General features: G+C 46.9%; 1 protein-coding gene across 1 annotated transcript in view; it reads right to left on the bottom strand.

Moving 5' to 3' along the window:
- Positions 1-1,092: 1,092 nt before the first annotated feature.
- LOC138246923 (vomeronasal type-2 receptor 26-like) overlaps positions 1,093-15,409 on the bottom strand; it is a 471,463-nt gene continuing 457,146 nt past the window's right edge. The window contains exons 8-9 of the mRNA XM_069201670.1: positions 10,612-11,265; positions 1,093-1,358 (exon numbers count right to left, since the gene is read on the bottom strand). Coding sequence (XP_069057771.1) covers positions 1,093-1,358; positions 10,612-11,265 — 920 coding nt within the window. The remainder of the gene's footprint in view (positions 1,359-10,611; positions 11,266-15,409) is intronic.

The raw sequence follows: 15,409 nt of genomic DNA, 5'->3' as shown, positions 1-15,409 counted from the left end.
AACGTACAAAATAAAATATTACCCAATGCACCCTTAAACTACTAGTTTCTATAAATTGATAAATGATGATGTGCAATGGCACACTCACAACCTAAATCTTACATATTCACCAATGTGTTGTAGATACTGCAACTCAATAGAAAACAAACAGGTGCAAATATACAATTGCAAGGGGCATATTTATACTCTGTTTGCGCCGAATGTGCGTCAAAATATTTGACGCACATTCAGCGCAAACCCTGCCCCATATTTATACTTTGACGTCCGACGCAGCGGGCGTCAAAGTTCCACCATGTGCGCCATTTTTTGGAAGGGGGAACCTGCCTTGTGTTAATTATATGCAAGGTAGGCGTTCCCTTCCAAAAAATGACTTTAAGGCCTGTGCGCCTTATTTATACTGTGACGTCATTTTGACGCACAGGAGGGGGCAGGCCTTAAAAAACGGCGCCCAGCCTGATGGGCGCCGTTTTTTAACGCCTGGGTCAGGGCAGGCGTTAAGGGATCTGTGGGCTCAGAAGGAGCCCAGGGGTGCCCTCCCATGCCCCCAGGGACACCCCCTGCCACCCCTGCCCACCCCAGGAGGACACCCAAGGATGGAGGGACCCATCCCAGGGAAGTTGAGGTAAGTTGAGGTAAGTATTTTTTTCGGTTTTTTTTGTGGCATAGGGGGGCCTGATTTGTGCCCCCCTACATGCCACTATGCCCAATGACAATGCCCAGGGGACATAAGTCCCCTGGGCATGGCCATTGGGCAAGGGGGCATGACTCCTGTCTTTGCTAACACAGGAGTCATTTCAATGGGGGTTGGGCGTAAAAAAAAATGGCGCAAATCGGGTTGAAGCCAAAATTTTGCCTCAGACCTGACTTGACCCATTTTTTGACTCCCAAGCTCCATTTTCCCCTACGCCGGCGCTGCCTGGTGTGAGTAATTTTTTTTGACGCACACGAGTCTGCAGCGCCGGCTAACGTCATTCAATAAATAAGGCGCCCGCATGGAGCTTTGGAATGGCGTTAGCCGGCGTTAAAATTTTTGACGCACAACTGCGTTGGCGCAGTTGTGCGTCAAAAAGTATAAATATGGGCCCTAGTGTTTTATTTAACTTTCGTAGTTCCCTTAGTTTGTGAAGTTAAATATTCTCGTGAATTTCTCTCTGGCCTCCAAAATATTATAAATAGTTTGGGGGCAAATATACAAAAGAGGAGACCAGCGCTTGAGGACAAAATAGCAAAAATTTCAACAGCAACCAGGTACTTTCCCTTTGTGCTCAGGTAGGCAGGAATAAATGTCAACCAGACACTGACAAACACAAGCATGCTGAAAGTGATGAACTTGGTCTCGTTGAAGCTGTCAGGTAGGTGTGAGAAGGTAGCCTCTTTCTAGCCTTGTTACCCCCACTTTTGGCCTGTTTGTGAGTGTATGTCAGGGTGTTTGTCACTGTTTTCACTGTCTCACTGGGATCCTGATAGCCAGGCCTCAGTGCTCATAGTGAAAACACTATGTTGTCAGTATGGTTGTTATGTGTCACTGGGATCCTGCTGCTCAGGACCCCAGTGCTCATAGGTTTATGGCCTATATGTATGTGTCACTGGGACCCTGTCACACAGGGCCCCAGTACTCATAGGTGTGCATGTATATGTTCCCTGTGTGGTGCCTAACTGTCTCACTGAGGCTCTGCTAACCAGAACCTCAGTGGTTATGCTCTCTCATTACTTTCAAATTGTCACTAACAGGCTAGTGACCAATTTTACCAATTTACATTGGCTTACTGGAACACCCTTATAATTCCCTAGTATATGGTACTGAGGTACCCAGGGTATTGGGGTTCCAGGAGATCCCTATGGGCTGCAGCATTTCTTTTGCCACCCATAGGGAGCTCTGACAATTCTTACACAGGCCTGCCACTGCAGCCTGAGTGAAATAACGTCCACGTTATTTCACAGCCATTTTACACTGCACTTAAGTAACTTATAAGTCACCTATATGTCTAACCTTTACCTGGTAAAGGTTAGGTGCAAAGTTACTTAGTGTGAGGGCACCCTGGCACTAGCCAAGGTGCCCCCACATTGTTCAGAGCCAATTCACTGAACTTTGTGAGTGCGGGGACACCATTACACGCGTGCACTACATATAGGTCACTACCTATATGTAGCTTCACCATGGTAACTCCGAATATGGCCATGTAACATGTCTATGATCATGGAATTGCCCCCTCTATGCCATCCTAGCATTGTTGGTACAATTCCATGATCCCAGTGGTCTGTAGCACAGACCCTGGTACTGCCAGACTGCCCTTCCTGGGGTTTCTCTGCAGCTGCTGCTGCTGCCAACCCCTCAGACAGGCATCTGCCCTCCTGGGGTCCAGCCAGGCCTGGCCCAGGATGGCAGAACAAAGAACTTCCTCTGAGAGAGGGTGTGACACCCTCTCCCTTTGGAAAATGGTGTGAAGGCAGGGGAGGAGTAGCCTCCCCCAGCCTCTGGAAATGCTTTGTTGGGCACAGAGGTGCCCAATTCTGCATAAGCCAGTCTACACCGGTTCAGGGACCCCTTAGCCCCTGCTCTGGCGCGAAACTGGACAAAGGAAAGGGGAGTGACCACTCCCCTGACCTGCACCTCCCGTGGGAGGTGTCCAGAGCTCCCCCAGTGTGCTCCAGACCTCTGCCATCTTGGAAACAGAGGTGCTGCTGGCACACTGGACTGCTCTGAGTGGCCAGTGCCACCAGGTGACGTCAGAGACTCCTGCTGATAGGCTCCTTCAGGTGTTAGTAGCCTTTCCTCTCTCCTAGGTAGCCAAACCCTCTTTTCTGGCTATTTAGGGTCTCTGTCTCTGGGGAAACTTGAGATAACGAATGCATGAGCTCAGCCGAGTTCCTCTGCATCTCCCTCTTCACCTTCTGATAAGGAATCGACCGCTGACCGCGCTGGAAGCCTGCAAACCTGCAACATAGTAGCAAAGACGACTACTGCAACTCTGTAACGCTGATCCTGCCGCCTTCTCGACTGTTTTCCTGCTTGTGCATGCTGTGGGGGTAGCCTGCCTCCTCTCTGCACCAGAAGCTCCGAAGAAATCTCCCGTGGGTCGACGGAATCTTCCCCCTGCAACCGCAGGCACCAAAAAGCTGCATCTCCGGTCCCTTGGGTCTCCTCTCAGCACGACGAGCGAGGTCCCTCGAATCCAGCGACACCGTCCAAGTGACCCCCACAGTCCAGTGACTCTTCAGCCCAAGTTTGGTGGAGGTAAGTCCTTGCCTCACCTCGCTGGGCTGCATTGCTGGGAACCGCGACTTTGCAAGCTTCTCCGGCCCCTGTGCACTTCCGGCGGAAATCCTGTGTGCACAGCCAAGCCTGGGTCCACGGCACTCTAACCTGCATTGCACGACTTTCTAAGTTGGTCTCCGGCGACGTGGGACTCCTTTGTGCAACTTCGGCGAGCACCGTTTCACGCATCCTCGTAGTGCCTGTTTCTGGCACTTCTCCGGGTGCTACCTGCTTCAGTGAGGGCTCTTTGTCTTGCTTGACGTCCCCTCTCTCTGCAGGTCCAATTTGCGACCTTCTGGTCCCTCCCGGGCCCCAGCAGCGTCCAAAAACGCCAAACGCACGATTTGCGTGTAGCAAGGCTTGTTGGCGTCCATCCGGCGGGAAAACACTTCTGCACGACTCTCCAAGGCGTGGGGGATCCATCCTCCAAAGGGGAAGTCTCTAGCCCTTGTCGTTCCTGCAGTATTCACAGTTCTTCAGCCTAGTAAGAGCTTCTTTGCACCAACCGCTGGCATTTCTTGGGCATCTGCCCATCTCCGAGCTGCTTGTGACTTTTGGACTTGGTCCCCTTGTTCCACAGGTACCTTCAGACAGGAATCCATCGTTGTTGCATTGCTGATTTGTGTTTTCCTTGCATTCTCCCTCTAACACGACTATTTTGTCCTTAGGGGAACTTTGGTGCACTTTGCACTCACTTTTCAGGGTCTTGGGGTGGGTTATTTTGCTAACTCTCACTATTTTCTAATAGTCCCAGCGACCCTCTACAAGGTCACATAGGTTTGGGGTCCATTCGTGGTTCGCATTCCACTTCTGGAGTATATGGTTTGTGTTGCCCCTATCCCTATGTTTCCCCATTGCATCCTATTGTAACTATACATTGTTTGCACTGTTTTCTAAGACTATACTGCATATTTTTGCTATTGTGTATATATATCTTGTGTATATTTCCTATCCTCTCACTGAGGGTACACTCTAAGATACTTTGGCATATTGTCATAAAAATAAAGTACCTTTATTTTTAGTATAACTGTGTATTGTGTTTTCTTATGATATTGTGCATATGACACTAAGTGGTACTGTAGTAGCTTCACACGTCTCCTAGTTCAGCCTAAGCTGCTCTGCTAAGCTACCATTATCTATCAGCCTAAGCTGCTAGACACCCTATACACTAATAAGGGATAACTGGGCCTGGTGCAAGGTGCAAGTACCCCTTGGTACTCACTACAAGCCAGTCCAGCCTCCTACATTGGTTGTGCAGTGGTGGGATAAGTGCTTGAGACTACTTACCACTCTTGTCATTGTACTTTTCATAAGAGAAAAATATACAAAACAAGGTCAGTGTATATACACATAGCCAAAAAGTTTTGCATTTCCTCTTTTCACTCTTTTCTAAGTGCTGAAAAGTACTTCTAAACTTTCAAAAAGTTCTTAAAAGTTTAAAAAGTTTTTTTTCTGTCTTTCCAAAAAGTTCTGAAAACTTTTTTCTCTTTGTCTATCACTTTAACTCTCTCTAAAAATGTCTGGCACAGGCCAAAAAGTTGAACTGTCCAAACTTGCATATGATCACCTTAGCTGGAAAGGAGCAAGGAGTCTCTGCATTGAGAGAGGTTTGAGTGTAGGGAAGAATCCTTCCTTAGAACTGTTAATTAATATGCTTAGAGTACAGGATAAGGCCATAAGTGCCCAATCTGTAGAAAAAGTAGCTAATGGTTCTCAATCTGATCCAGGGACTCCCCCAGGAAAAGGTTCAGGAAAGAAACTTCTCAGCCTGCCCATTACTAGACAGTCTAGCATAGTTGGTACAGAGGTTGAATCACATCATACTGATGATGTGCTCTCACATTATACTGGTAGCCAAGCTGTTAGGGTGCCCTCTGTAAGGGACAGGTCTCCTTCTGTTCATTCCCATCATACCTCTGTATCTAGAAATGTCCCTCCCACCCACCCTGATGACAGATTGTTGGAAAGGGAGCTCAATAGATTGAGAGTGGAACAAACCAGACTGAAGCTCAAGAAGCAACAGCTGGATTTGGATAGACAGTCTTTAGAAATAGAGAGGGAAAGACAGAAGTTGGGTTTAGATACCCATGGTGGCAGCAGCAGTATTCCCCATAGTCATCCTGCAAAAGAGCATGATTCCAGGAATCTGCACAAGATAGTTCCCCCTTATAAGGAGGGGGATGACATTAACAAGTGGTTTGCTGCACTTGAGAGGGCCTGTGCTGTACAGGATGTCCCTCAAAGGCAGTGGGCTGCTATCCTATGGCTATCATTTAGTGGAAAGGGTAGGGATAGACTCCTTACTGTGAAAGAAAGTGATGCCAATAATTTTACAGTTCTTAAGAATGCACTCCTGGATGGTTATGGCTTAACCACTGAACAGTACAGGATAAAGTTCAGAGAGACCAAAAAGGAGTCTTCACAAGACTGGGTTGATTTCATTGACCATTCAGTGAAGGCCTTGGAGGGGTGGTTACATGGCAGTAAAGTTACTGATTATGAAAGCCTGTATAACACAATCCTGAGAGAGCATATACTTAATAATTGTGTGTCTGATTTGTTGCACCAGTACCTGGTAGACTCTGATCTGACCTCTCCCCAAGAATTGGGAAAGAAGGCAGACAAATGGGTCAGAACAAGGGTGAACAGAAAAGTTCATACAGGGGGTGACAAAGATGGCAATAAGAAGAAAGATGGTGAAAAATCTCAAGATAAGCATGGGGATAAGGGTAAAACCAAAGATCCCACTTCAAATCTTAAACACTCTTCAGAGGGTGGGGATAAAACAAATTCTTCCTCTTCTTCCCAACCTGCACACATTAAAAAGCCTTGGTGCTTTGTGTGTAAAAACAGAGGCCATAGGCCAGGGGATAAGTCCTGTCCAGGTAAACCCCCTGAGCCTACCACCACTAATACATCAAGCTCTAGTGCCCCTAGCAGTAGTGATACTAGTGGTGGGACTGCTGGCAACAGTCAAGCAAAGGGTGTAGTTGGGTTCACTTATGGGTCCATAGTGGAAACTGATGTAATCAGTCCCAAGACAGTTTCTGTCACACCTAGTGGCATTGGCCTTGCCACACTGGCTGCTTGTCCCCTTACAATGGATAAGTACAGGCAGACAGTTTCAATAAATGGTGTTGAGGCCTTGGCCTACAGGGACACAGGTGCCAGTTTCACTTTGGTGACTGAAAACCTAGTGCCTCCTGAACAACACATCATTGGACAACAGTATAAGATTATTGATGTCCATAACTCCACTAAGTTTCTTCCCTTAGCTATAATTCAGTTTAGTTGGGGTGGAGTTACTGGCCCTAAGCAGGTGGTGGTATCACCTAGCTTACCTGTAGACTGTCTCTTAGGTAATGACCTAGAGGCCTCAGGTTGGGCTGATGTAGAGTTTTATGCCCATGCAGCCATGCTGGGCATCCCTGAGGAATTGTTCCCTCTCATTTCAAGTGAAATGAAAAAGCAAAGGAGAGAAGGCCTGAAAACTCAGGATCCCTCTCCAGCAACAGGTAAAAAGGGTATCACAGTATCCCCTAACCACCCTACCATTCAGGATACTATTCCTGTGGTGGGAGAAACCTCTCCTGGGGTGGCACCTGTTCCAAGGGAATCATCAGCTGGCAAAGCTGGACTCCCTGAGGTGGAAGTACCTCTCTGTGGGATAACTAACATTGGTGAGAAAAAGAGCACCATTTTAGTTAACATGGAGCATCCCTCCAACCCTCCCAGAGAAACTTTAGTGCAGAAACTCTGCACTGCCTCACAACACTTAGGACAGCATCCCTGCCCTAGTGTGGAGCTGATAGGACAGCATCCCTGCCCTGCTCCAACTCAAGAGAAACAGCATCCCTGTTCTCTCTTCCAGCCAGATGGACAAAGTTTTTGCCCAGCTATGGCTTTTCTGAGACAGCATCCCTGTCTGGCATTTCCATCACTACAAATAGGTTCAGTGGACAATTCCCACTGCTCTAAACTAAAACTTACTGATAGAAACTCTGAAAATACATCTTCACATTGTTGCTTAGCTAAAAAACTTCAAACAGGGTGGTTTACATCCCCACAGGGAAGTAACCATATAGTGGATGATAAAGGGAGTAACCAGTCTATTGCAGAGCTACTCTCTACTTATCACCACTTAGACAATAAAGTCTCAACTGGCCAAGGTTAGCCTTATTGTCCTTCGTTTGGGGGGGGGTTGTGTGAGAAGGTAGCCTCTTTCTAGCCTTGTTACCCCCACTTTTGGCCTGTTTGTGAGTGTATGTCAGGGTGTTTGTCACTGTTTTCACTGTCTCACTGGGATCCTGATAGCCAGGCCTCAGTGCTCATAGTGAAAACACTATGTTGTCAGTATGGTTGTTATGTGTCACTGGGATCCTGCTGCTCAGGACCCCAGTGCTCATAGGTTTATGGCCTATATGTATGTGTCACTGGGACCCTGTCACACAGGGCCCCAGTACTCATAGGTGTGCATGTATATGTTCCCTGTGTGGTGCCTAACTGTCTCACTGAGGCTCTGCTAACCAGAACCTCAGTGGTTATGCTCTCTCATTACTTTCAAATTGTCACTAACAGGCTAGTGACCAATTTTACCAATTTACATTGGCTTACTGGAACACCCTTATAATTCCCTAGTATATGGTACTGAGGTACCCAGGGTATTGGGGTTCCAGGAGATCCCTATGGGCTGCAGCATTTCTTTTGCCACCCATAGGGAGCTCTGACAATTCTTACACAGGCCTGCCACTGCAGCCTGAGTGAAATAACGTCCACGTTATTTCACAGCCATTTTACACTGCACTTAAGTAACTTATAAGTCACCTATATGTCTAACCTTTACCTGGTAAAGGTTAGGTGCAAAGTTACTTAGTGTGAGGGCACCCTGGCACTAGCCAAGGTGCCCCCACATTGTTCAGAGCCAATTCACTGAACTTTGTGAGTGCGGGGACACCATTACACGCGTGCACTACATATAGGTCACTACCTATATGTAGCTTCACCATGGTAACTCCGAATATGGCCATGTAACATGTCTATGATCATGGAATTGCCCCCTCTATGCCATCCTAGCATTGTTGGTACAATTCCATGATCCCAGTGGTCTGTAGCACAGACCCTGGTACTGCCAGACTGCCCTTCCTGGGGTTTCTCTGCAGCTGCTGCTGCTGCCAACCCCTCAGACAGGCATCTGCCCTCCTGGGGTCCAGCCAGGCCTGGCCCAGGATGGCAGAACAAAGAACTTCCTCTGAGAGAGGGTGTGACACCCTCTCCCTTTGGAAAATGGTGTGAAGGCAGGGGAGGAGTAGCCTCCCCCAGCCTCTGGAAATGCTTTGTTGGGCACAGAGGTGCCCAATTCTGCATAAGCCAGTCTACACCGGTTCAGGGACCCCTTAGCCCCTGCTCTGGCGCGAAACTGGACAAAGGAAAGGGGAGTGACCACTCCCCTGACCTGCACCTCCCGTGGGAGGTGTCCAGAGCTCCCCCAGTGTGCTCCAGACCTCTGCCATCTTGGAAACAGAGGTGCTGCTGGCACACTGGACTGCTCTGAGTGGCCAGTGCCACCAGGTGACGTCAGAGACTCCTGCTGATAGGCTCCTTCAGGTGTTAGTAGCCTTTCCTCTCTCCTAGGTAGCCAAACCCTCTTTTCTGGCTATTTAGGGTCTCTGTCTCTGGGGAAACTTGAGATAACGAATGCATGAGCTCAGCCGAGTTCCTCTGCATCTCCCTCTTCACCTTCTGATAAGGAATCGACCGCTGACCGCGCTGGAAGCCTGCAAACCTGCAACATAGTAGCAAAGACGACTACTGCAACTCTGTAACGCTGATCCTGCCGCCTTCTCGACTGTTTTCCTGCTTGTGCATGCTGTGGGGGTAGCCTGCCTCCTCTCTGCACCAGAAGCTCCGAAGAAATCTCCCGTGGGTCGACGGAATCTTCCCCCTGCAACCGCAGGCACCAAAAAGCTGCATCTCCGGTCCCTTGGGTCTCCTCTCAGCACGACGAGCGAGGTCCCTCGAATCCAGCGACACCGTCCAAGTGACCCCCACAGTCCAGTGACTCTTCAGCCCAAGTTTGGTGGAGGTAAGTCCTTGCCTCACCTCGCTGGGCTGCATTGCTGGGAACCGCGACTTTGCAAGCTTCTCCGGCCCCTGTGCACTTCCGGCGGAAATCCTGTGTGCACAGCCAAGCCTGGGTCCACGGCACTCTAACCTGCATTGCACGACTTTCTAAGTTGGTCTCCGGCGACGTGGGACTCCTTTGTGCAACTTCGGCGAGCACCGTTTCACGCATCCTCGTAGTGCCTGTTTCTGGCACTTCTCCGGGTGCTACCTGCTTCAGTGAGGGCTCTTTGTCTTGCTCGACGTCCCCTCTCTCTGCAGGTCCAATTTGCGACCTTCTGGTCCCTCCCGGGCCCCAGCAGCGTCCAAAAACGCCAAACGCACGATTTGCGTGTAGCAAGGCTTGTTGGCGTCCATCCGGCGGGAAAACACTTCTGCACGACTCTCCAAGGCGTGGGGGATCCATCCTCCAAAGGGGAAGTCTCTAGCCCTTGTCGTTCCTGCAGTATTCACAGTTCTTCAGCCTAGTAAGAGCTTCTTTGCACCAACCGCTGGCATTTCTTGGGCATCTGCCCATCTCCGAGCTGCTTGTGACTTTTGGACTTGGTCCCCTTGTTCCACAGGTACCTTCAGACAGGAATCCATCGTTGTTGCATTGCTGATTTGTGTTTTCCTTGCATTCTCCCTCTAACACGACTATTTTGTCCTTAGGGGAACTTTGGTGCACTTTGCACTCACTTTTCAGGGTCTTGGGGTGGGTTATTTTGCTAACTCTCACTATTTTCTAATAGTCCCAGCGACCCTCTACAAGGTCACATAGGTTTGGGGTCCATTCGTGGTTCGCATTCCACTTCTGGAGTATATGGTTTGTGTTGCCCCTATCCCTATGTTTCCCCATTGCATCCTATTGTAACTATACATTGTTTGCACTGTTTTCTAAGACTATACTGCATATTTTTGCTATTGTGTATATATATCTTGTGTATATTTCCTATCCTCTCACTGAGGGTACACTCTAAGATACTTTGGCATATTGTCATAAAAATAAAGTACCTTTATTTTTAGTATAACTGTGTATTGTGTTTTCTTATGATATTGTGCATATGACACTAAGTGGTACTGTAGTAGCTTCACACGTCTCCTAGTTCAGCCTAAGCTGCTCTGCTAAGCTACCATTATCTATCAGCCTAAGCTGCTAGACACCCTATACACTAATAAGGGATAACTGGGCCTGGTGCAAGGTGCAAGTACCCCTTGGTACTCACTACAAGCCAGTCCAGCCTCCTACAGTAGGTTCCTGGCTAAGAAGGATACAAGGAAGCTCACACTGGCCAGAAGTCCCATGAAGGCCAACATGCTGTAGAACCATACTATGGAACCCTCGTTGCATCCCAGAATTATTTCTCTCATGGCAGGGCTCGTGTTGTGTTCTGGGAATGAAGGGGATGTTGCCAGCCAGGCAACACCAATGATCACTTGGACTAAAGTGCAGGTCAGAACGAGATTGTAGGCAACTTTAGGACCTAAGAACTTCTTGAGATTGCTGTTAGGCTTTGTGGCTCTGAAAATAATGACAACGGTGAGAGTTTTAGCAAGTACACAAGAAACACACAAGGAGAAGATGACTCCAAAGATGATTTGTCGCAACATGCAGGTTACTTCCATCGGCTGGCCAATGAAATTCAAGGCACAGAGGAAGCACAGCATGAGTGAAATCAGCAGGAGGTAACTGATGCCACGATTGTTAGCTTTCACCACTGGAGTGTCCCGATACCAGAAGAAGACCCCGAAGACACAGGTAGTATTTAGGAAGAAGAATATTGATATAAACACTAATATTGAACCCAGAGGCTCCGCGAAGGACAGAAAGTCAATACTTTTTGCTATACATTGGTCTCTTAAGTCACTCGACCAGTGATCATCGGGGCACTTCATGCAGTCAGTAGAATCTAGGAAGATATTAAAACGTTAAGTCACACAAGGGCCAATAAAAGAAAAACAAAACTGTATTATGGATATCACATTGCAATGACAGAACAAAAAGAAATTCATGGGATTCAACACCTCTACGGTATACATGAAAAACTATACCATATATCTTACAACATATAAACATATATATATATATATATATATATATATATATATATATATATATATATATATACATATATATATATATATATATATGTATATTCCACACCATGCCCACATGCATGCATAAAGAAGGTGCACATAACCCATTGCATGAGCTGGTGTCTCATTTGTGAATAAACCTAAAAGCTGATATGCAGTCATGAGAGCGCATGTCTTCATTCATATTCTGGGCAACTGGAATGTATTTGTGTGGCTGAGTCCACTCCCAGCACCAAGTACCACCCTTGCTGGATGGAACAGCTGTTAGGAGACTATATATATAAATGTATGTTCACTTAAAAAAAACAAAGGTTACAGGGGCGTTATAGTTAGGCTCACATTTTAAATGAACAAAACCATAGAAATTCACCAGTTATAGTTAGAGTTACCTCAAGTGACTATAACTCGTGCCCTAAGGTAACTATAACCTGCGCCCCCTGTAACCTTTAATTTCTTCAGTGAACTTCTATTTTTTTAACGTATAGTAATTTTCATTATTATACGGTAATCTAACCACCGCCACGCACTTATCTGGGCACATGCATAGCGGCCGTTCGCCACAGCCAGGTTTTGAGGCAAATCCCCTATAAGCACCCAACCTTGCACTGTTCACGGCATTCACCCATATGCAGCAAAGGCTGCCCGCAAAACCTGGCCTGCAGCTAGACCCTGCAGCCAACCTCCCCTTCACCAATCAACCCCATGCTGTGCACAGCCCTTTGAGCGTGCGCAGCAGGAGTTAACCATGGGCTATCTGGGTGTGAGAATAAGTGTGAGAGGGTGTATCTGCGGGTGAGACTGGCTGTGAGAGTGTCTGGGTGTGAGAGTGCATACATCAGTGTTGTAGTGGGTGTATCTGTGTGTGCGCAGGTCTCTGAGTGGGTGCACAAGGCTGTTAGTGGATCTGTGAGTGGGTGTGTGAGAGTCTGAGTGGGTATGTGAGTGGGTGCGTAACTATCTGGGTGGGTCTGTTAGTGGGTGTGTGAATGTCTGACTGGGGATGTGAGTGGGTGTGGGAGAAATTGACTGCAAGAGAGTCAGAGAGATTGAAAGTGTGATAGAGAGAGATAGCAAGTTTTTTACACATTGATGTTTGATATACTTAGAATGAGATATTTCTGCACAATTTAAAGTAAAAAATTTATCTGTTATTTTAAAAAAATTAAAATAATTTACACATTAAAAAAAAATAGGAAGCTAGTCTTGAACCCCGAAAGCGTTGTGTGAAGGACTGCAACCTTCAGACTGAGCTATCACTTTTTCTTCTTTTGCTGCTGGTGTTTTTTTAACACTTTATGCAGCTCCCAGCTTGCTGAAACATTTAATCTATGTTCCCTGCATGCCTGCAGGTCTCACTGTGAAAACCTGAAAGTTTGTTGTGACTTGGCTGAAGCTGCAAAGCTGCAGTCAAGCCACAGCAACAGCTATGTCCTAGGGGTGGGCACCCTGGGACATAGCAGGGCCTTCAGATGCTCCTTGAGGGCACATAGACCCGGAGAGTTGGTGGTCCCTATGGCTAATAGAGGTCCAAAAAGGACTTTCTTTACATTATTTAGTATGTGCCCCTGGAGGGTGGTGGTCCCTGGGCTCATAATTCATTGTAGCCCCGGGAGGTTTGTGGTCCCTGGGGCTGTGGGGGAGGCAATTGGGCCTCCCCCACATTTAAAAAACGTTTTTTGCCCTGAGGTGGTGATCCCAGGGCCCAGAGGGCCACGCCCCCACTCATATTTTATTACTAATCCAGTGAAGGATGGTGGTCCCCGGGGCTGTGGGGGACCAAGAGCCCCAATCCCCACATTTGAAAAGTAAACAGTGGCCCCAGGACCTGGCCTACCCATGTGCTTTTTTAAAAACAAGCGTGGGAATACCCCACTTGTTTTTTTAAAACATTTTTTACAGTGGATTCGGACCCCGTCATGATTCCAGGGTAAACATACTTTTTAAAAGAAGCCTCTGCGTCTATATATATATATATATATATATATATATATATATATATATATACAAATTTGGATTTAGCATTCTCTTTAATTGATTAGCAACCATTGAAATAATTTACACAAAATAGCAAAATGGGATCCATCAAAACCAAGAGCTAGCTTTCTGCCAAATTAGCTGTAATTCTGTCCAGTAGTTCAGGCGCTATCGCTGTTCAAAATCCCTATGAAAATGAACATAGGAAACGCTCCTTTTTTGACCTCTCTTTTTCTCTGCCCCCTCTTGACGAATCACTCCAAAACTTTCCAGACAGCAGCTGACGTGACTTTCCAATTTTTTGGGAAAAGACAAGAAGGTTCATCCTGCAATGACAAAGATATTGGCAATTGAAAAACTGCTTTTTCTTTAGAAACTAGGTCCTAACTATAACTACCTAGTGGTATCCGCTGCTAGGTAAGTAATATGGGGCCACCCAGCCCCACAATATCCCCGGGTACCACTATCTCCCTGGGGCAATGGTCATTGGAGAGGGGCTGAGCGGCCCCCCGTGGAGCCATTGATGGCCCCGGACCACTACCCCCAGGGCCGGCTCCTGCTTTGTCCCGGGGTGCCCACTCCTGGGACATAGCTGTTTGCTTTTGCTTGATGGGAGCTTTAACAGCTCCCACCAAACAAAAACCAACACAGTCTGCTTTCTGCAAGTGAGAGCAGCCAAACAGCTCTCACTTACAGAAATCGGAGTTTTCATGTCTTCTCTGAGCGCAAATATGCATGCGGGAAAGACAGAGAAAAACATTGCTCCCACAAGCAAGAAGCTGCTATTAAAAGCAGCTCCCTGTTTGGGGGAGCATTGCTGGATAGGACTGCGGGGCCTTGAGGGTCCCACCGTGTCCTCTCTCTCTCTCTCTCTCTCTCTTTAATTTAATGGAAAGAGAGAGAGAGAGTCATTGCAATTGTCTCTCCATGCAATGACTTCTAAAAAAAAAAGTCACAGCACATTAAGGGGTCACCTGTGGCATAATAGTTAAGGTCAAAATCCCCCCCACTGAAAGATGAGGGTTCTAGTTCAGGTGTGTCTGTCACTGTTGCCTTTAATTTATTTTCAACTTAATGATTAAGTGATCTTAATCTTTTCAATTGACAAATACATTTTTCTTTTTCATTTGTCCACAAATATCTCATTTTAAGTATATCATTCACCAAAATGTGAAAACTCTCTGTCTCCTCCTCTCTCTCTTTTGCTGTCGCTCCCAATTTCTGTGTTTCAGTCTCTTTTTCCCAGTCACACACACCCACTCAGACCCTTACACACCCACTCACAGACCCACTCACTCACGCACTCACTCACAGACTCTCTCAGACCTTTGTGCACCCACTCACAGACCCACTCAAACCCTTACTTACCCATTCCCAGTCCCACTCAGACACTCAAGCATCCACTCCCAGACCCACTCAGACTCTCACACACTCAGTCACAGGCCCACTGAACACTTCATGCACCCACTCATAGACCCACACGGACAGTGATTCACCCACTAAGACACTGATGCACACACTCTCACACCCAGACAGACACTCTCACAGCTACTGATTCACAATGGTAAACATAAATGTTCATGTAAGTTTAAGATTGTTTGCTATTTACAAAGGGATTTACACCTAATATCTTTATGAGTGCAGACTCTCCTCTTTTTTTTATGTACGGAGACTATGCACTCATAAAGGTATTACTAATAAATCTCTTTGTAAATAGCAAACAATTGTGAACCTACATGTTAGAACTGGGGTCTTTGGCTGGCAGTCAGGTTACCCCCTGTCCAAGCAAGGGCCCTCACTCTACTTAGGGTAAGTCACACACAATCCAAATTATCCTGGCCCACCCTCTGGTAGCTTGGTACTGAGCAGTCAGGCATTACTTAGAAGGCAATGTGTAAAGTATTTGTACATTAAATCATGCAATAACACAGTAGAACACCACAAAAATACACCACACAGTGTTTAGAAAAATATATAATATTT

Source organism: Pleurodeles waltl, chromosome 7 (assembly GCF_031143425.1).
Source record: "Pleurodeles waltl isolate 20211129_DDA chromosome 7, aPleWal1.hap1.20221129, whole genome shotgun sequence".
Classification (NCBI taxonomy): Eukaryota; Metazoa; Chordata; class Amphibia; order Caudata; family Salamandridae; genus Pleurodeles; species Pleurodeles waltl.
The sequence above is the reverse complement of the archived record's forward strand: the minus strand, read 5'-3'. Positions and strand labels throughout refer to the sequence as shown.